General features: G+C 48.2%; 8 protein-coding genes across 8 annotated transcripts; 4 read left to right on the top strand and 4 right to left on the bottom strand.

Moving 5' to 3' along the window:
* Positions 1 to 4,183: 4,183 nt before the first annotated feature.
* Positions 4,184 to 4,826, bottom strand: F5891DRAFT_1253953 (uncharacterized protein; the record flags this gene model as incomplete). The annotated part of the gene is made up of 4 exons (XM_041369929.1): positions 4,184 to 4,346; positions 4,425 to 4,443; positions 4,525 to 4,700; positions 4,747 to 4,826. 4 exons carry the CDS (start codon positions 4,824 to 4,826, stop codon positions 4,184 to 4,186), a joined length of 438 nt encoding a protein of 145 aa, XP_041220691.1.
* Positions 4,827 to 5,241: 415 nt separating this feature from the next.
* F5891DRAFT_960558 (Bromodomain-containing protein) lies at positions 5,242 to 9,008 on the top strand (the record flags this gene model as incomplete). The annotated part of the gene is made up of 4 exons (XM_041375744.1): positions 5,242 to 5,468; positions 5,566 to 5,800; positions 6,805 to 6,858; positions 8,823 to 9,008. 4 exons carry the CDS (start codon positions 5,242 to 5,244, stop codon positions 9,006 to 9,008), a joined length of 702 nt encoding a protein of 233 aa, XP_041220692.1.
* A 64-nt stretch (positions 9,009 to 9,072) lies between these two features.
* Positions 9,073 to 9,290, top strand: F5891DRAFT_895096 (Bromodomain-containing protein; the record flags this gene model as incomplete). The annotated part of the gene is made up of 2 exons (XM_041373358.1): positions 9,073 to 9,156; positions 9,207 to 9,290. Coding segments are annotated over 2 exons (168 nt in total), but the record flags the coding sequence as incomplete, so codon positions are not given.
* A 767-nt stretch (positions 9,291 to 10,057) lies between these two features.
* On the top strand, positions 10,058 to 10,882 carry F5891DRAFT_1130705 (uncharacterized protein; the record flags this gene model as incomplete). Its single annotated transcript, XM_041364563.1, has 5 exons — positions 10,058 to 10,133; positions 10,214 to 10,416; positions 10,467 to 10,614; positions 10,668 to 10,824; positions 10,873 to 10,882. 5 exons carry the CDS (start codon positions 10,058 to 10,060, stop codon positions 10,880 to 10,882), a joined length of 594 nt encoding a protein of 197 aa, XP_041220694.1.
* A 562-nt stretch (positions 10,883 to 11,444) lies between these two features.
* F5891DRAFT_1194463 (uncharacterized protein) lies at positions 11,445 to 13,246 on the bottom strand (the record flags this gene model as incomplete). Its single annotated transcript, XM_041367932.1, has 7 exons — positions 11,445 to 11,491; positions 11,551 to 11,746; positions 11,801 to 12,030; positions 12,088 to 12,129; positions 12,227 to 12,562; positions 12,616 to 13,084; positions 13,172 to 13,246. 7 exons carry the CDS (start codon positions 13,244 to 13,246, stop codon positions 11,445 to 11,447), a joined length of 1,395 nt encoding a protein of 464 aa, XP_041220695.1.
* A 1,064-nt stretch (positions 13,247 to 14,310) lies between these two features.
* Positions 14,311 to 14,526, bottom strand: F5891DRAFT_960575 (uncharacterized protein; the record flags this gene model as incomplete). Its single annotated transcript, XM_041375745.1, has 1 exon — positions 14,311 to 14,526. The coding sequence occupies one exon, from the start codon at positions 14,524 to 14,526 to the stop codon at positions 14,311 to 14,313; it is 216 nt and encodes a 71-aa protein (XP_041220696.1).
* Positions 14,527 to 17,816: 3,290 nt separating this feature from the next.
* Positions 17,817 to 18,700, top strand: F5891DRAFT_984448 (uncharacterized protein; the record flags this gene model as incomplete). The annotated part of the gene is made up of 6 exons (XM_041377435.1): positions 17,817 to 18,055; positions 18,097 to 18,149; positions 18,199 to 18,209; positions 18,244 to 18,417; positions 18,457 to 18,585; positions 18,647 to 18,700. The coding sequence occupies 6 exons, from the start codon at positions 17,817 to 17,819 to the stop codon at positions 18,698 to 18,700; spliced, it is 660 nt and encodes a 219-aa protein (XP_041220697.1).
* Positions 18,701 to 19,138: 438 nt separating this feature from the next.
* Positions 19,139 to 20,511, bottom strand: F5891DRAFT_1281289 (uncharacterized protein). Its single transcript, XM_041370462.1, has 6 exons — positions 20,483 to 20,511; positions 20,178 to 20,454; positions 19,998 to 20,127; positions 19,807 to 19,943; positions 19,673 to 19,757; positions 19,139 to 19,621 (listed from the first exon to the last, which is right to left on the bottom strand). The coding sequence occupies exons 2-6, from the start codon at positions 20,193 to 20,195 to the stop codon at positions 19,317 to 19,319; spliced, it is 675 nt and encodes a 224-aa protein (XP_041220698.1). The 5' UTR covers positions 20,196 to 20,454; positions 20,483 to 20,511; the 3' UTR covers positions 19,139 to 19,316.
* Between the last annotated feature and the right edge of the window lie 11 nt (positions 20,512 to 20,522).

Consider the following 20,522-nt stretch of genomic DNA (forward strand, 5'->3'; position numbering starts at 1 on the left):
TTGACATTGCGAGACACGCTGCAGATGAGCTTCAATTCTCTTGGACTTTGCCGACTGTACCCCCGTCGCCCATCTTTCGAGCCAGATCAATTTGTCCCGTCCTCACTACTTTCCGCAACATGTCCAAGAGTCACGGAAGAGCCTGATGCACCTGGCATCCTCCCACCCCTCCCTACCCTTTTTCTAACATGTCAATTTATAGACTCATGTCTTGGATGAATTCCGGGAGCCATCAGAAATCTGAGACTGAAGTCACACGGCTCGTCAAGGAGGTAATGCTGGCGGACGATTTTAACATAACACACTTAGAGGACTTCTCGGTGAGGAAGAGTTTAAGAGAATTGGACAACGACCCCAGGGGGGGGGAATATCGAATTTCCGGATGACTGGATCCAGGCAAACGTCACCATCAAAATTCCTACGAAATCGAAGGAAGATGATGCGATACCTTTTCCCGTTCCTGGATTACATTTTCGCCCTCTTGTCGAAGTAATTCGGTCAGCCTTCATGGACATTCAAGCGAACGCGTTTCATCTTTTACCGTTCAAGCGTTTATGGAAGGATCCGCTTAGCAACCAGCAAGAGCGAATTTTCGACGAATTATATACTTCTGACTCTTGGCTGGATGCCCAAGATGAGCTGAAAAAGCTTCCAAAGGAGCCCGGATGTTCACTGGAACGGGTAATTGCTGGCCTCATGTTTTTCTCGGATGCTACGCACCTGGCAAATTTCGGAACTGCGAAGGCCTGGCCCCTTTATATGTATTTTGCAAATTTGACGAAGTACGCGTGTTCTGCACCACAATCCGGCGCATGTCACCTCGTGGGGTTTTTACCATCGGTGAGTTTTCTACTGTATCGTGAAACGTCAGGTTCATATCCGGGCGTCAGTTACCTGATAGGATCAAAGACGTTCTGAGTAGCTTACCTCGGATATCGAAAAGTGGCATGGCTGCTCTTCAGACCCACTGTCGATGCGAGTTGTTTCACGGATGCTGGAATACCTTACTGGATGAAGACTTTCTTCATGCATACCGGCATGGCATTGTACTAAAATGTGCCGATGGAGTGCTTCGCAGAATATTTCCTCGTTTATTCACATACTCAGCTGATTACCCCGAAAAGTATGTTCTGTCGTTCCGAACCAGCTAGATGTATTGCTGAACAAGTCTCAGGGTTTTAATTGCTACCATTAAGGACATGGGCTCGTGTCCCTGCCCCCGTTGCCTCACACCGAAAAATATGTTTTCTTTTCTAGGTCTCCTCAAGGACATGAGAAGTCGTGTGGAAAATCTCCGGGTCTACGCTGAGACCAACATCGTCAAGGCACGAGAATACATCTATAATTTAGGAAATACTGTAGACGGTACGAAGGTTGTACAGACTCTTGGAGATGGTTCGTGGGTACCCGTTCTGGTGAGTATTAGGTACCTACCGCTCTGTCATCCCGGCTCAGACAAGTAACTCGCAGAATACGTTTGTTGAGAAGCTGGGACCGCTGGGCCTTGACCCGTTTCGCATGCTGGTCGTGGACTTCATGCACGAGTGCGAGTTAGGTACCTGGAAAGCACTATTCACTCACCTCGTCAGGATCCTCTATGCGCTACCACTTGGGGATCAGTTAGTCGCAACCTTGGACTCCAGGTAGGTGGAGTTTGTATAGTTTTTCTACCATCTGATAACAGCAAATGTTATCGCCCGTAGATTTCGTCAGGTTCCGACTTTCGGCAATGGAGTAATCCGATCATTTATGAACAACACGTCCGAGATGAAGAGAATGGCTGCTCGGGACTTCGAAGATATCTTGCAGGTTGTTCCTGCTTCACCAAACTATTCTTTACTTGGCTTGCTGACGACCTCTCTTCAGTGTGCCATACCTGTGTTCGAAGGGTTGTTTCCCGCTAGCCACGACATGATTGTGCAGTCTCTTTTATACAGATTTGCTCAGTGGCATGCACTCACCAAACTACGAATTCATTCAGACTCGACCCTAAGTTTCCTAGAGGAAACATTCAAGATTCTCTCTAAACAATTGCAGAGGTTCCGTGACTCTACCTGCGCTGCCTTTATCACCGTGGAACTACCGAAAGAGAAGGCAGCCCGCCAACGGAGGATCGCCGAATCCAATAATGCTCCCTCAGATTCTAGTGTGCCAAGAGTAAAAAAATTCAACTTAAGCACTTATAAGTTTCATGCAATGGGTGATTACGTGCGAACTATCAAGCTCTTCGGGACTACGGATTCGTTCACCACTCAGATCGTAAGCATCATCTCTTTCCTAGCCCTCAAGTATCTGAAGTTATCTCACCGGCTAGGGAGAGCTGGCGCACAGAGCCTTGAAGGCATTTTATCCGCTGACGAGCAAGCTGGACACTCCAGCCCAGCTAGCGAAGCACGAGCGCAGGCGTCGTGTATTACGGCGAGTCGCAGAAGCAGCAGGTACCTCCCTCCCAAGTAATAAATCTCCGATCGATTCTCCTGCTCCATCTTTGTCCAAGGATCATCATTCTATTGCAACTAATCAAAATGATCCAGTCTCGTTGTTCCCATTCCTCTGGGACAATGATGGTGACCCAGCTATCAAGGTAACCATTCGCACTTTTACCTTTGAAGTTGAATGCTTATGACGGCTTCCAGAACTTTATCCCAAAACTGAAGGATCACATCTTGTACAGGTTAAATAAGTTAGACGTCACTCATTGCGATCGCACATTCACGGATGAGGAACGTAACTCGGTTATAATTCCTAATAATACGGTCTACTCGGTCCAGACGATGCAGGTACATTATACGACCTATGACATGTGACGCGAATACGACACGATCAATCCTAGATCACACTCAGATGTCATGGTACTTTCTGGAGAAACCTCACCTAGGCACCCATACTGGTACACTCGCGTACTGGGTATCTATCATGTAGATACATGGCTCCAAGGGGGTGGTCGAATCGAGAAACATCATCTTGAGGTCCTCCACGTCAGATGGCTTGCCCCATTAATGTCCCATCGGTCTGGGATACAGCGCGCTCGCCTTCCCAAAGTGGCGTTTGTGGACGAGTCAGACTATGACGCATTCGGATTCCTTGATCCAAGTCAAATAATTCGAGGAGCCCATTTAATTCCTGCATTCGCTTCAGGGCGGGGTATCAGCTCCCTTCGCCACGGAAAATCTTTAGCTCGCCCTAACGGGGAATTAGACGACTGGGAAGTGTACTGTGTTGGCATGTGAGTGTAATGTGTCTTCTTGTAGCTGAATGACTCTCATCTGTTAGTGCTAGTTTTGTCGACCGTGATATGTTTTTGCGCTACACCGATATGGGCGTAGGACACCCAGTAGCTCTGCGGAAGATTGTTAGAGACTGTCTTCACCTACCCTCAGCAGCGCCGGTGGAGGTGGAGGCTATGGATGTTGATGAAGATGGAAGCGATCGTGAGGGCCACGAAGAAGAGGAAGAAGAAGAATCGATGGATGCTGACCTTGTTGATGAGCAGTCAGAGGACGAGGGGGAGGATGATGAACAAGAGTCTGAAGATGGGTTTGATGACCTCGGAGAGGAAGTCGAGGACGAGTGTGATGATGACCTCTCGTTTTGAGCTATGTCCGACTTCAGTGATTCGTGCGACTACCATTGTACCTTCGAGTCACTCCTGGGCTAGCGGTACGTTCGGTAGTATCTTGAAAATCCAGTGATTCCTCTCTCTTTCGATAAATGTTTGAATTCCAGAAGCCGTGGACCACTACAGCTACCCCGGATTCCTCTGACAATCGAGCATACTCTCCACCATGCCCTGGCGGAACAACTGTCGCAGAGCCTTCTTACAAGCTTGCTGACAAATGTTGCATCTGGGTCCAATTTCTCTGAGCATATGAATGAGTTGGTCAGCGAAGACCCTTCCGTTGCTCAGAAACGAGCATCGCTCTCGACAAGAAAACAACGCCTATCAGACATTCGCCGGAGACTCATGACTTTTGGCAATAATATTTAATTACTACGAGGGAGTTGCAATGTATTTTCAGTCCGTTAGACATAGATCTTCCCTCTTGTTGACCTCCTGTTGACTTCTATCGTTGTTAGTGTAGTGGTTGTTGTACTTTTCTGTTGTGCTTGAGCGTTACTATATTACATGTTCGCGGACAAAGCAATCGGGTTCTTCGTTCGTACTAGTACATCGCTACCTAAATCAAGGGGGAAGCCCTGAGGTGGCTAACCTGACTCCTTGATCGACCTCGACTGGATTCCAGGTAATTGCGCCCTCCTTCCCGCGGTCCAACGCATCAAGCTTTGCCATGTCCGTAGGTTCGATTTCCCAACCAAATACGGCCGTTGGATATGACACGTTCTGGCTGTGAGGATTTGGGTAAAGGCGCAAATATAGGTGGTACCAATTAAGAATATTGACACATGCCGATTGTGCCACTCACCCTCGTTGCAAAAGACCACCTAACAAGAATTTGAACAGGATCTTTGGAGTACTACGACACATCAAACATCATGACGCAAGCAGATACAGTATATGGTTACCTTTGTAGAGCTCCTGGATGACTTGATTGTCGAGAGCACCTGCGCACGAGTCACGACCTGGACAACGATGGAGCTTTTCCTCACTGATAAAGACGTCTTCGTGCTTAACGCCACTTTGCCCTACACCAACACCAACTTGAACTGCATTCTCGTAGTGCCGAGCCCCATCGATTATCCTAATGATCCAACTGAGTTTTGCAACTTTGACTGATGTGTGAATACCCACCGGTAACCATTTTGAAGGGCAACGCTTCCGTGCATTCATCGTTCAAGGAGACACCTTGAAGCCCAATAGCGGACATGGTGTGGCCTAAATGATTTGTGTTGATAAAATACTACGTGGACCTATGGTGACGAAAACTCACCATCAGAGAGTGTAACTGTTTCAACTATGATTTAGATCTGCAGGGGGGGACTCCTCTTGTGAATGTTATACGCACAGCTTACACGGACTCCCAGCCTCTTCATGGACAACAGTCCACTCGGCCGTTGGATATTAGTGTAATGACTGAACATCTTTATCCATCTGGATCGTGCATAATCATGATGTTTGGCAGGGTCCCGGTTAGTAAGCCAACGCCGGCAGTCAATCATGTGACTCCAAGGTTCATTTTCATCCTCGTTGAGCGTCCGAGACTATACAAGCTGAAGTTCGCCGTTATTTCCTTCGGTATCCAGGTTTTTTGGGCCAGAACCGACGACCACAACTGTATGACGATGATGAAGAGAGATATTGGACAATTGTCGAATTATGATGACGCGGACGGCTCTCGAAGAAAGCGACAAAAGCAAGTTGGAGCATCATCTGGCCAAGCCGCCACAGGAACCGCGACAAATGGAGACATTCAGATGGATACTGGAGAAGGTAGCAGTTCTGGTGTAGCTGGTTTGAAAGAGCAGGGAACAAAGTTGTGGCAGATGTTCAAAGACGTGGTCAATAAAGAGTGAGTAACAACCCAACTTGAGCTTAGACGCAATTACAGCTGCCTCAAGCCATTTTCCTTTCTGATCTCGCTAACGTTTCTTCCGTCCATCACACAGATGTTACATATGGTCTCCAGCGTTCATGCGCTTGACCTCAAAGCGCCATTATCCTGATTATTATGTCTACATTCAACAACCAATTTGCTTGGCCGATATCAAGCAGAAAATAGATGACGGCTTATACAACTCTCTCGATGATATCAGACAAGATTGCGACTTCTGTTTTTCAAACGCCAAAAAGTACAATCAGAAGAACAGTCAAATCTGGCTCGACACCAAAAAGTTCATGCCGGTGATCGTACACACGAAATGAACTGTCCAGCTGGACAGTGGCACACTGCGTCTGTCATACTTTCTAGGTCTTGTGGCAGAATCAATGTCACTAGCCTCATTCCCACTTTGAGGCCACTCTTGCGAAAGGAACAACTAACTGAAGGCCATCTGCAAGTCCTCGCCTCCTGTTCATTTTACTGAGCTCCAACTTCAAAAGAGGCTTAACCATCGTCGCTGGGTCGATACTACCAGTTTCCTCGTGGAATGGGGGCGGAGTGCCAGGCTACCAGCCAACTGGGTTAGCCTGCGAGTGTCCTAATTTCTACAGCTGCAGAACTCGACCGAGCACAGCTTGAGCAGAATATCCGTCTTCTGACATTTGCGTCACTGGGTTTTGCACACGCATGGCATGACCTGCCATATTCAGTGGTCGCGTCAATCCCGCAGATTGAATTGAGTCAAGCAGAGAAGTGGGCGATCGATGGTACAGTCTTTTTGACATCCTGTCGTTTATAATTATCTCAAATAATCTTCCGAAATAGTCGATCTTCTTTCGGGAAAGCTCTCGCAGACCACTCAGTCTTTACACGCTTACCGTTCGTCAGCGTGCACGTTTGAGCGAGAGCAATGGGAGGCGCTGGAAAAATGTCTTGTTGCGTGGAAGGCGAGCCAAGCGAGTGTGTTGGAGGTTTTCACTAGTGCATAAATGCGCGGTAACAGTTCGGCTGTGAGTGAAGTCGTGCAGCAGGTTACGCAGACAGGTGAGAGCTGTTCAGGTTGATGCTGCGTACTAGTAGCATACTAATCAGGGTTCTCCTGGTCAATAAATCAAAGTCACGGTTGACTGCAATTCGTGGGAAAGCCAGTGAAGTTGATTGTCGTTCATCTGAAGTTCTGAACATCACTTCGGCTTTGATGTCAAACGTTCAAAACTCTGCTTACTGAGACGAAAAAACTCTGGTTTGGGCACTATCAACGCCCAGGGGTTGTTGATTAGTACAACAATATTGGGCAGCCAACAAGGAACTTCTATATATATGTTCCCGTCGGTCAGGCAATCACTTGTCACTACTGGTGGTGATTTGCTTGGGAGTCCTGCTACGTACTATGCAGCGTACATATGCACCCGCTCAAACAAATATCATATCATTCCAATCGCTGACATCAAATTGCCTCGAAATTTGAACTGGACCAAGGTAAGCACTTAATCCGATGGTGACACAGCCATTGACATGCGGTGTCAGCGAAGCGCCTGCAACCACAGCATGCAAAACTGACCCAAATAGCAGGTCTCTTAATCACCTTCAACCCGTATCTCTCCCTCTCCTCGATTACCGACTTTGCGCAGTGTTTCTCTCTCCAGTCTGTTTGTGCAGCTCAGTATCCGAGTCTTATATCGATCAAGGTCATGCCACACAAAGAGGCCAAGTCGAGCACGTCAATGAGACGGGGTGAAGCGCCATTGCACTCATCGATATATCGGACGAGCGCGAAATATTTACCACCATATGGTGCACAGCACCGCCGGGACGCACTTTGGGAAGGTGAGCATTCCTACCAGCCTACTCAATCAGAATCAGGCGGGAATGCAGCGCTTCCTCCTGTGTGGCGTCAGTATATGACGGCGGATGGTGAAATAGGATATCAAGATGACACGCTTGTGATTATCTCGTGGAACCGGCCTTTACCAGGAGTGCGACTAGGTGAGGGATGAAATTGCTACATGGAGCGACGAACTCACCATTGAACGTAGATGATCCCGGAACTCTTGCTGTTCCTGGATGAGAATGGCACATCTCACCACTCGGTCGGTCCTACTTCAGTCGACCACAACACTCGGACCACATCATGGAAGAAACCAAAGCCAGAACGTCCGCCATTCGCATCTGGGATGTCAAGACCAATCAGGCAGTCGGAGATCCACTCTTGCATGATGATCAACTCTTGGCTGTTGCCATATCCCGCGATGGAAAATCCATTGCCAGTGCTGGACTAGACAAAAAAAATTATGTATGGAACCTGGAGGCAGGCGCTCAAAAACTTTCTGGTAGGTATGCGCTTTGTTGTCCAATTTCCCTTCCTGACGGTTTTGGCCATCCAGGCTGCAGATGCAAAGCTCAAGGCAACTCTTCTCTGCTTCTCTTTCACACTACATCTCACTTTTCACTAAGGAAGCCCAACCCAACCGAGAGTTGTGCGCTCACCAATCGTGAGCAACCCCACCTTCTCTCATATGTCTCGTCAGACTTTTGACCCCGTCTTGCGTCTAATCAGTAGGCCCCAAAAATAGGACTGGCAAGATATGTCAGTGTACTTTCTTGTGCTTGACCTTTCTCGCCTGACACCAAGATACAAGGCAATGATTTCTTTGGCAACGAATCAGATCACGCGTCCCGTTATGCAGCTCTTCCCACAAGCCAATCGTCCCTTGTTCGTTGGCGTCGTTTGCTTAGTTCCATACATTTCGGCACACGACCCGTGAATCCATCCCAACCAATTGAACGCCAGTCCCGACACTGGAATTTCAACTTCAAGTTGTTTTCCGGATGACGTTCCACACGCACCGTCAATGTACCCCTTGCTCAAGATGAAGTTGTGAGTGACTCATTGTCCCTCCAATTCTGTTCCATTAAAATACACTGCAGAGACATGCCTTTGTCATTGTCCCTCAAACTAGTGTGGAAGCGGCTGCAGCTATGCAACGTACGAACAGCAACCAGGCTAACAGTGCGACACAATCAGGTCAACCACCAGCAGGTACCAAGAGTCTCAATCACGGCGCTCCCTTCTGAGCCTTCCCCAGCTGCTCAACACGCCCATCGACGGCTTGCACCTTTTGCAATGTTTGGAATCAGGAGACTGATGGTCTTGATGTTGTATACTGATTATCGTCGAATTTCCATTATGAAGATTATCCAACACGGTGGTGGCCATGACTAGTCACTGCGATATCTAAGTGACTGTCGCATTTTTATATCTGAACTTGTTTTCGTTGGACGCTGCCCTAGTCCTATGTTCACACTATGTTCAACCTTGGGCAGAAATTTGTAAATAAGGAGTATACGAAAATGACAAGAAAGAAAGTCAAGAAGAATAGCGACGGAGACGATGAGGACAAGCCTGCTGACGGTGGAGACGGCGAGAAGAAGAACAAACAACCTAACTTGACTCGACTCTTGAGAGCTAGATTGCAGAAGGTTGTCGATAAAGCTGACGAAGAGACGTGAGTTCACCTTTCTTCGTCTACAACTTACTTCTAATTCAAGTGACAGACATCGTGTGTTCTCTAACGTTTTCATGGAGATGCCGTCAAAGAAGGACTATCCGATGTATTACACACAAATCAAACGCCCAATGTGCATAGAGACCGTTTTTGTAAGTCGCACATACTTTGACTCTGGAGTATGTGTTCACGACATCGCTAGAAACACTTGAAGCGCAAGGAATATCAAACCTCTCTAGACTTCGCAAATGATGTCGAGCTTGTGTTCCCTAACGCTCTCGAGTTTGAACCTATCACCAATACACCCACCCGGCTCCGACACCTCCGACACCCGCAATACCATCTTCCTGCAGTACGAACACAGCCAGCGCCTCAGGTTCGGACGTCTCAATCAGTTTCAAGATCACTTGCATCTGTATTGGTTGGACATCGAGCGCTCAAGGGCATTTTCTTGATAACCAAGCCTCGGTGACAACTCTCTCATCTTATCTCGCACGCCTAGGACGCCAGCACAGACGAGGAGGCACAAGCCACACTTGTCGATGAATGCGATGTTTTCGTCACGCGGCACCGCTCTGGGAAGGCACGCTTCACAGTACGTCCTCTGTTTAACTTGAAGTCGTCAGCGGGAAAACATACGATAGCTATGCTATAGGTGGCCCAGTCCATCTCGTCTGATTTTGATCAGAAACTTGACTTGGATGTTTCACGTCGATGCGACCGGCACACTGAATGACCCGCATGATTGTTTGCTGTGGTACCCAGTTCCAAGAGGAGGTATTCCTGGTCTCAACGAATGCGTGAGCAGCACCCATCATGTCCCTTATGTATTGACCACGCAACTGCACGCTGTGTTTTAGGCGCGAAGGAGAACTACCAATAGTCAATCATGCTTGGCTCGAGGATTGTTTCATTGCATGGACGTGGGTACCTCTGAGCGGCTGCTCTCAAGCTATCGCGTCTTTGTTCCGAATCCCAATCATATTCTTTTACAAGTTAGCCTCAACGCGAATCGACGCACTCTTGACAGAGTTGAAAAAGTTAGATGACAAGATGATTTTTGCTGAAGTACACCTGCTCGAGAGTCGCGTCTACCGTGGCATTGGAAACCTGTCGAAGTCCAAGGTTAGTCCTTCGAGTGCCATCCCGATATTCTCATTATGTGCCCTTACGTCCGTGAAATGCAAAGGCTGTCCTTACTTCCGCCAGGACTGCTGCAAACTCTATATTGTCCTCCTCATCTTCAAGCAGTGTTAGACCTCCAATCTGGTGTTCTCCATGCCGAGGACAAAGATTACGCTACTGCATACTCATATTTCTATGAGACTTTCGAGAACATGTCATCGCAGGATGACCCAGCAGCGCTGAACGCACTCAAGTACATGCTTTTGTGCAAGGTCATGTTGAATATGGTGTGTTGTCACTGATCTCGACTCGTCAGTCATTTTGATGTGTGTTCCAGCCCGAAGATGTAACATCACTTCTCTCTATCAATCTCGCGGTGAAATATGCTCAGCTTCGCGAGATCGAGAGCATGCGTGCCATAGCGCTTGCGCATCAGAATCAGAACTTGTCAGATTTCGAGAAGGCCCTTCCGGATTACAAACAAAGTATATTATACTCCATTTACACAACTTGTTGTTGACTTGTCATTGCTACAGAGAACTCTCGTCCGACCCTACTATTCGCTCACATCTCGCAGCGCTTTACGACACCCTTCTCCAGCAGAATTTGCTGCGTATCGTTGAGCCGTACTCGGTGGTAGAGATTGGCTACGTTGCCAAAAAGGTCGGGCAAGGACGGCAGGACGTTGAGGCCAAGTGCGTATTGAATTGTCTCTGTGAAAAGTAGCTAATATCGTGTTTTAGGCTATCTTAGACGATCTTGGACAAGGTGTTCCACGGCGTGCTGGATCAGGGACGAGGATGCCTGATCATATTCGATGAGCTAGAAGCTGACGTGTGTCCTCTCTTCTCACTCATCTCATTCATGCTCATCCTTTTTTCAGAACACGTATGGTGCAGCAATTGGGACCCTGGAACAAGTTAGCAAGGTCATAGACTCGTTGTATGCCAAAGTACGTCTGTTCATTGTTCCTGGCCGCTGGTCTATGCTTACGAATATCATTCAGACTGTCAGGATTAGATCGCAAGGCTGATTCTCGGTCAAACATGCACCGACAAACATAGATACTGTCGAAGCTAGCAACAACGGCGAGGGAGAAATGCATTTTCTGTGCGAAGTGATATGGAATCTTGAGGGGGATCTTGAACGGATATCTATGAGGATGGGGGAACACTGTAGGGCGACGACCTTAACGGATAATAGTCTGTACGTTGCATCAAAGCTGTATGTAGTACATTGACGGTTCCTAAATCCCAAGCCTCCATAATCAATCCGTAATAGTACAAATTAGTTGGTTGCACAAGTAACGATCCGATTAGCAAGCAAGGTTTTCAGTACCGCTAATTTTGCCGGGGTCAAAGCCTTGAACAGCGAAACAAATCTATCGTGGTGGCATCTGTTGCCGTCCGGCGAGAACTCACTTCTAATATATGTCCCAGTCCGGCGTTCGGAAAGGGCCCAGCGGTAGAGGGTAGTTATCATCGTTAGCAGAGGTAGCAGGTTCCAATCTTCGCCGATATACTGGTGGTACCGAAATTCACTGTCATACAGTAGGTACGCAGCGAACGCTATGACCGCTGGATGGGAAAATGGGACCGAAGTGGCTACACCTTCGACCTACATGGAAGGACACTATATATTCAGGTTAAATTGACGTAAAGCATGACTTACATGTTGTGTAGCGTGTAGAAACGCATCATTCGCGATTAGACCTTCAACTCGCGTTTGACGCTCAGCGACATGAGACTCGTCCAGGGCAGCAGCGTAATCGAACTTGAGATCAAATTCGTAGTAAGCGAATATCCTTACGGCCCGCTTCAAAGCTTCATGAATTTCGTCCACTACAGGCGTGAGCTTGCTAACTTTGGAACGTGACTCGGTGGCCCAGATCCGAAGGTCGTCTAAGTTTGAATTCGTTCAGTCAGAATCACCTTTCACTACACGTTTAGACTACGTACCTCTGGTTTGTCTTCGCATGACAGTGTTCCACGAAGAGTTCGCTAACTGAAGTGATGGTCACTTTCGTAGGCAACAACGTGTCTTTCAGAAGAGCTCATTTCATCTCTTCTTGACATGCAGATATCACGGCGGATTTACCCCATGGAATTATCTGTATTGGCTGTGCCTTCGACGTCACCCGCGCACGTTCGGCTCGATCAATGCCAGTCAGTTTTTGGCGCCGGCCCTGGGACCGTCCGGGAGTGGGCCAGGACTCGTGTGACTCATTCAAGAGCCGGGAGTGACGATTTTTGTCGATGATGGCGTCATGGTGGGAGGACGTGTTGGTGTCAATGCTGGCTGGGGCCGGCAGTTGACTCGGAACCGAGGGCGGTAGATTTCCGTATATCTCAGGGTCCGATGTCGCTGCGGAGTGAGGATCGGTGAGGTGTGTTGGGTGTGTTGGGTGTGTTGGAATAGCATGAGGCGGCTGCTCTGGCCAGACCTCAGTCGAAGATCAGTGGGGGGGGCTCGTAGTGACCAAGAACGGGACGAAAGAGACTTGGGTGGAGCTGTGGACGGGGAATTCGAACAGGCAGAGGAGGAAGGAATGACCGACTGTGCGGTAGTGGTGCATGTCCAGGCTGCAGGTTGCGGCCACGACGATGGCCCAGGACGCGACTCGTCATATGCTAGTGGTACATCTCCAGGCTGCAGTTGCGGCCACGACGATGGCCCAGGACGCGACTCATCATACGCTAGTGGTGCATCTCCAGGCTGCAGTTGCGGCCATGATGATGGCCCGGGACGCGACTCGTCGTCGTGTGCTACAAACCCTGAGTCAGAGTTGTGACTCGGATGGGCTGGTAGCGAGTGCGATTCTTGAAGTTGCAAATTTCCGGGCCACTGTGAGTGGGCCTGCAGTGAGTACGATTCTTGAATTTGCTGATTTTCTGGCCACTGTAAGTGGGCCTGCAGCAGTGAGTGCGATTCGGGAACTTGCTGATTTCCCGACCACTGTGAATGTTATCGATGTGAGTCATGGTGCGCACGGCAATCGGACGATGGCAGTGATCAACGAACTAATCGCAGGCAAGAACTCACCGTGATTGACTGCCCACTGATATCGCCTGCTGACTCGGATGAGTCCCATTGCTGATCATCCCAGCGCGGTAACATCTGGCAGTGACTAGAGGTGGTGTGCGGTGGGAGATGGGAGTAGAAAGCTGAGTTATTAAGATTTCGGCCATTTTAAATTGCACTACTACGGCTCGAGGACGAACACGTGAAGTTACTGATTGAATTGAACCCTCAGGCCAGGCCCTGCTCGTGATGTAAAAGTATGTTCTGTGATACTTAAAATGGCAAACATAGTGCTTAACTATTACCTAAAGCCGCTGATCAGCCAATCAAAATTCGTCAATCAAAATAGAAACAAACGAGCAGCGCGATATATTCCTCTTCGCCTCCTGGTGCTTGTTGCATTTGGTCTGTTTCGTTAAAGTCCCTGCCAATTCTCCTCCTTATGACCTGTGCCGTTCTACTTTGATCGACCGTCCCAGCCGAACTTGGTCGCCAGAGATTGTTCATGGTATGGTTATGTTGCATTCAGTTTAGCATGATTCTAACTGGCTCAGCTTTACTGCAGAAGAGCGTTGCAGTGGTACACACTTACCTTCACTATGTCACAGCTTTGTACTGCTCTGTATTCTCCTATGGGTCGATTATAGAGTCAGTCATCCCTCATCGATTCCTCAATGCCGAACGACGGCAAGAAGTTCTCCATCGTACTAAGACATTTGAGAACCGGCTGGCCCGCCGGATGTATCCGCGCTCACTGGTGTTAAGGCCCTCGTGTATGCTGACCGACTAGCGAGTGAAGTGCCTGGTTGGAGGTGATTTCTTACTAAACTGCAGGTGCACGAAATGGCTGACTTGGACACATGCAGGTAACCCCTCCGTTGTTCTCATTGATAAATTCTTTGAAGGACGCCGGTGAACCACCACAAATATCCAAATATGAAGGGAGCGCCATCGCAAAGTTTCAAGCTTACCCTGCAGTTCAATGAGGCCCTCTGAAATTCAGAGGCTCCCTATATTATGGATGACTTCATCAACACAACTGGGTGAAAGACCGGCCTCGCCAACTCGATATGGCCAAAATGACCAGGACATTCTGACATTCCTTCTCCACATGTCTGGCACTTGACTATTGCTGTCGATGGTTCCCATGCGAGGATCCATTAGACCGCCCATCTTAGGTTTGTGCATTGTCTCGTCCATAACCTCCGGATGCTCCACTTTCGCCACCGAGTACTCGCCAACTCGATATGGCCAAAATGACCAGGACATTCTGACATTCCCTCTCCACATGTCTGGCACTTGACATTGCGGTCGATGGTTCCCATGCGAGGATCCATTAGACCGCCCATCTTAGGTTTGTGCGTTGTCTCGTCCATAACCTCCAGATGCCCCACTTTCGCCACCGAGTATGCTTTCTGCATGAGGACTAATTAGCACAGTACCTCAGAACCTGGGCCCTAAAAATGCAGCGCCAAGTCAAGTGGTCACGTGGTCACGTGGTGTGACTTGCGCGTGGTCTCCATCAAAGTGTGACATCTGTGCAGCTTTTCAAATTGAATTTCATCAGGTTCGTGTTTGGCGGCTTTCGGATCGACAAACGATTATCATATTCAAGCACCATAGTCCGGTGTATTGTGTAACCTTTTTCACAGATGGCAAGTACATACTGAGTCGAGGAAGGGACAACATGACAATGATCTCAAAGCGGGTAATATCTTTCCTCGACGACATTCTCGGTGACTGGCAGGCTTGCAAGGTTCTTTTAAGCCTTCTATTTCACTCCGTAATCCGACCGTGTGTGATGCAGATCCTCACCATTAACACGACAGCCCGCGATGCATGCATAAGCGGAGACTTGATTATTGCCGCTAGGCTGCTTACTCAAGATATTTGTGCTGATAGCAACGACTACAACTCTTGCGCGAACCGTTCGTTCGTTAAAGCGCGAAATTCAAACTGGGTCTGCGCACTTGATGACGCTCTCAAAGTGAGCGTTTCGTCGTGGTTTTTTGACAGACTCACTTATACGGTGACATAGAGCATCAGTATTCAGCCATCCTTGATGGGCTATATCTCCAAGGGCATCGCCCACTGTGGAAGACGACAGTTCCAGGACGCGATGGAAGCATTTGACCTTGCGTTCATGTACGTGGACGCAGACTTGAATAAAACTCGTTTTCTGCTGTTGATTAAGGTACGTCGATTGTATTTCATATACTCGCTACTTACGCAACAGCTGTTAGGCCATCGCCCTTTTCAATGCAAATCTACATGACGAGGCAGTTCGGCGCGTCCAAGAGCTAGCTAAAACTCGTCCCAATACGAACTCTCTTGCCTGTGGTATTGTAGAAGTGAGTACTCCTGACACAGTCAACTCCAGAGTCATGTATCGTTACTGATTTTCCGAACCTCACACTTCAGGCTTATCTACACGTCCAACTGGGAATGAACGCATTAGACGACGTACGTCACAACGAAGCGGCTGACCACTTCGCTGCTGCTGTCAGCACTATTAGTTTTTCGTCTATGTCGGACATCCATTCTAAATATGATGTTTTCGTGATGGTAGGTTGATGTTGATTGCAGTGCAACTCGACACATTTATCTACGCTGACTATACTTTTTCTAGCTATTCGGATGGGACCTCAAGTCCTTGTGGCGAACTGCACACCAGAACTGGTGCCATGCGCTTCTTCAGTCAGGGAGACTTCTAGAAGCCGTCGAAGCATGCCGATATATGATGGATACGGCTGATGAGGCTACGAAAGCACGCTGCCTTGATTGGTCCACTGGCAAGTCTTCGTGATGTCAACCGGGGATAAATTTCAACCTCATCTCACTTAGCAGTTTAAGAAAAAATGCAGCCTACACTATGCCGCGGACGGGAATAATGCCCTCGCTGCGGGTAGGTACGACAGGGCTATCGAGCTTTACTCTGCGGCGATCGACCTCGATTTGGCAACTGGTGTTGTCTTTGCTGAACCGCAGCAAGGCGAGGTCGGGAAAAATGCTATGGGACGACGCGCTTATGGATGCACAAACGGTCTAATCTCATTTATTATTTCATAGTCCATACTCATTGTGTGAATACGTAGGTTATTAAAATGACCCCTTCGTCTCCCATTGGATACCAGTTAGTGCATGCAGCACTCCATGGCGCACAACGTTACGATGAAGCGATTGGCGCATTCCAAACTTTGCTCTCGAAGTTGGAAAATACCCCTGGCACGCAAACACGAAGTATGCCAGATAAACACATCCTCAAACATCCTTAACTCTTTCTCCAGAGCTACGCCAACAGTATATTAGTCTATCTGAAGCAGAAGAAGCTATTCAGAAGACCATCGAAGCTCAACTCGATGACGCCCCGCATCGTCTACTCAACACGTTTACTGGGCGCTTATGCAATCGAGAGGTACAGATTAACACATTAAAACGAGCACGGAATACAAGGAGCTCTTGTCATCATTGGCGCACGTAGATGCCCGAAAGGAGCGGATCAAAGATGTCGTGGCAACGTACTTCCGTTGTGTTACGCTATCGCATCGGTGGGAAGGAAAGGAACCTGCTGCTCAACGACATCCAGAATAAGGTAGTTGATGAGTTGAATCCAGTTGGTGGGATCGTGAAGTTGCAGTCTTTTTGCAAAACAGCTCGTGCTGCAGGGTATCTCTGGGGGTGGATTGATTCATGTTGTATCGACCAGGCTAACAACGTCGACCTCCAAAAATCGCTCAACTCTATGTTTCTCTGGTATCGTACATCAGCGCTGACAATGGTCTACCTGTCAGATGTTCCACCATCATCGAAGCCAGGCGCACTGGCAAGGAGTGCATGGAATACGCGTGGATGGACCCTACCGGAATTTCTCGCCCCGAAAGTCATCCGTTTCTATCAATCTGACTGGACCCCTTATCTCAACAACCGCTCTTCCAACCATAAGCAGTCTGTTGTGATCATGCAGGAGTTGGAAGATGCTACCGGGATAGATGCACAAACCCTTGTCGCCTTCCGTCCAGGAATGATAAACGCCTGCGAGAAATTGCAATGGGCGTCGACGCGTGTCACCACGGTGGAGGAAGACATCGCGTACTCATTATTTGGCATTTTTGGCGTTCAGCTCCCTATCATGTATGGCGAGAAGAAGCAAAAGGCACTCAGGCGGCTCTTACAGGAGATCATCGCAGAGTCTGGGGACATTACTGTCCTGGACTGGGTCGGAACATCATCTCAATTCAACAGCTGTCTGCCTGCCGACATCGCTTCATACGAAGCCCCACCATACACGCTGCCATCTATATCTGAAGACGAGATGCAGAGATCGGTCTCGTCGCTACAAGACACTGCGGTTGTCGAGTTAGCTTTGGGATTATACAGCTCGCTTGACCGGCTGAGCGCTCCACATTTTGCTCACCGTCGGCTGCATCTGCCGTGCATCGCATTCCCTGTCACAGAGGTCAGGCGGAGATCCATTGAACCCAAGGAGACCTACTTCACGTATAGAGTCAAAGCAAACGGGCTTCATGACCTGAAGATCACCACGGAGGACAGGTTGCTTCAGTTCTCAAAAGGAAGACCCGCTCGACGGTCATTCCTACTCGTCCGCCCATGGGATCGTCGCCTTTTTGAGCTGCTTGCCAGTGATTACGCAGACAATACAGAGAGCATGGATGACGATGACTTCGCTCTGCCTGAGTCGCCTGGAGAAGAGGGCCCGATTAATTCAGAATTGAGCGAGCGTGCAATGCGATTGATTATTCGCCTTGGACAGCCATTCAGCGCACTCCTGCTAGCGCAGCATGGTGGAGAATACAGGAGGATAGCATCTGATGATGATATCATTGCACAAGTCAAAGACGTGGTGTCTGTTCACAATATGATGGACGTCAGGACACTCGAGATATTGTAGCTGTATCATCTTTTGGTAGCAATAGATCTCTTATTAGTTTTCTTTACTCGGCTGCTGGTCACTTCTGGGGTCGGCCAGCTCTGGGACCAGGTAGTTATGTTCGTCTTTGTGCCTGCGCGAACCTTACAGTTTCTCATAGTTTTGTCTGTAGTACGTTGGACTCCTTGTCAATCCAACGGTCTAGCGTAAACCGAGCAAAGACAATGCAGATGACGATCACTACGATGACCGTGATAACCCTTCTAATACTCAGATCAACGGGGAGGATACCTTTGGACTGGCTCCTTCCAAGGATCCTGCTCGCTCAACTTACTTCACGACAGCAGACTCGTGCATATTGCATGTCTATTGGTCGAACGTCAGTCAAAACAATATATTTCATTCAATCTTATATCAGATCATATGGATGACGTTTAGTGAAGTTTATCGCAGTATATATAGCCATATTTACCAGGAGAAAAGCATACTAAAAGGAGGGAGAACGAGAATAGTCAGCAACGTTGAGAAGAATGCGCTACCATACCTTGTGTGTTGCGATGGTGCCGTTTCACGACTTTGTGGTGAACTTAAATAGCATTGTACACCAGTGGGGCAACGCCAAAGCCACTTCCCGCGAGAAGGTCATGGATGACCTCAGATAACATCTTAATTTAGAAGAAAAAAGAAAACAGTAAACGACGTTGAGAGGAATGTGCTACCATACCTCACATGTTGCGATGGCGCCATGTCACGACTTTGTGTTGGACTCTAATAGGAATATAAGTTGGATGAGCAGTGCTAAAGCTACTTATCACGATAATGTCTTGAATAGTGTCGTAATTCAACATATAAATAAGGCAAATCGACAATGCTCGAAATAATTGGCACAAGCGAACTATCGCCCCCCATCTACTGCAATGGCACATTCTGACGACATCGTCGTGGATTGCTCACGTCACTCTCCATTTACGGATCTCAATGGCCATGTATCTACAAGTCAAATTTCTCGCAGTATATATGATATTATTTAGCAGGAACAGAATTGTATCCTTCTATAGTTCTCACGGCTACAATATCAAGGAATCATCAATTCACTGATGGAAACGCGAGTGTGTAAATGAACGATAAAGCAACACCCACGTGACTGATGCAGTAAATTGAAGTACAATATTTGCGCTGCTCTCTAGATTTCCATCTCACTCTGGCTCCTGCCCTACTCTAGAGTCTCCTGCTAACTCGTCTCCATATACCCTCGCACTGAGCTCCCCACGACAGCTGTCATGTGTCATATCGTGATCCCCGCGTAACGCGAGAGCCATCATTAGGAGAAAATATATCGACACTGCAATCAAGGAGGGGAAGGCAGGTCCACGTTATCCTCAAAGCGTACATCTTGGATTTAGGGACAAAAACACAATGCTCATCAACCCAATTCACAACTTTCTCGAATTCGAAGTTTCTGCATCGGTGAGGAGTGTTGAAGTTAGGAAAAGGATCTTCGACTCCCTCCACCCAGTCGTAAGTGAGAATTGTTACGTCGCCACGACACATAATGTTCTGCCTGAGTATTTCGATGCAGTGGTCTGAGGCACAACATGAGCAGATGTAGTCTGGACAGGAAACAGTGTACCTACCGAGATGAATGCGGTAGTTTTCGGGCGTATCGTGGTCGTCATGATCCGAGTATTTATCACTCCAACTGGCTCTGCGAAGCATGTCCTACGGGGAGTGAGTAAAGATCGACCAACCTCTTTGTATTACAACTGACTATGCAGTGGAGCTGGTGAATGAATTCCACAGTTGCCATGTAACCTCCACCGTATTCGTCCGGATACCTAGCCATGACGGGAGAGGGTTTCTCCCTTGTTCTGAGAAGTTGCTCAAGCGTCATACGGATCGGACGCACTGGGAAATACAGTCAGTAAATGTCTGTAATGTAATTGATGTGTAGGGTGCAACCATTAAAAAGATATCCTATCCCAAGCAGCATCAATTTCTGGAGATGAGCTGCCACGATATATAGAAGGGGTGCCCAGAGTTCCGTTGAATCGTACAATACCGATGGATTCGATCGCCTCATTTGCTGGAGCTATGACGAGTAAGCAAGGTCCTACACGTCGACGCTGTCTGTCCACCTACAGTACGGAACCGTGTCATCGATGGACGGTGCCCGTGCCCATAGTACGAAGAACGTCATCGTTATGGACATCAGCACACCATGGCTTAGCCATGGCGACAAGTTGAGAAGGCCGGATTTTGAAAGAGGTCTTGTTTCTGTATTGCTATTAAGAAGGTTAGTGTCATCACGATCGTCGACTCCGTCGACGGGAGAATACAATGCAGAATATTCTGTACGCATGGCTGGCGCAAGACAAGGATCTGAAGTTCATAGGGTTTAAAGATACTCGGGGTGCATTTGGAACAAATTCATACTCATGGGCAAGTTGGAACTCAGCACCCGCGCACATAGAGAGGTTCGAGTTT

Source organism: Suillus fuscotomentosus (assembly GCF_016647785.1).
Source record: "Suillus fuscotomentosus strain FC203 chromosome Unknown F5891scaffold_70, whole genome shotgun sequence".
NCBI classification, from domain to species: domain Eukaryota; kingdom Fungi; phylum Basidiomycota; class Agaricomycetes; order Boletales; family Suillaceae; genus Suillus; species Suillus fuscotomentosus.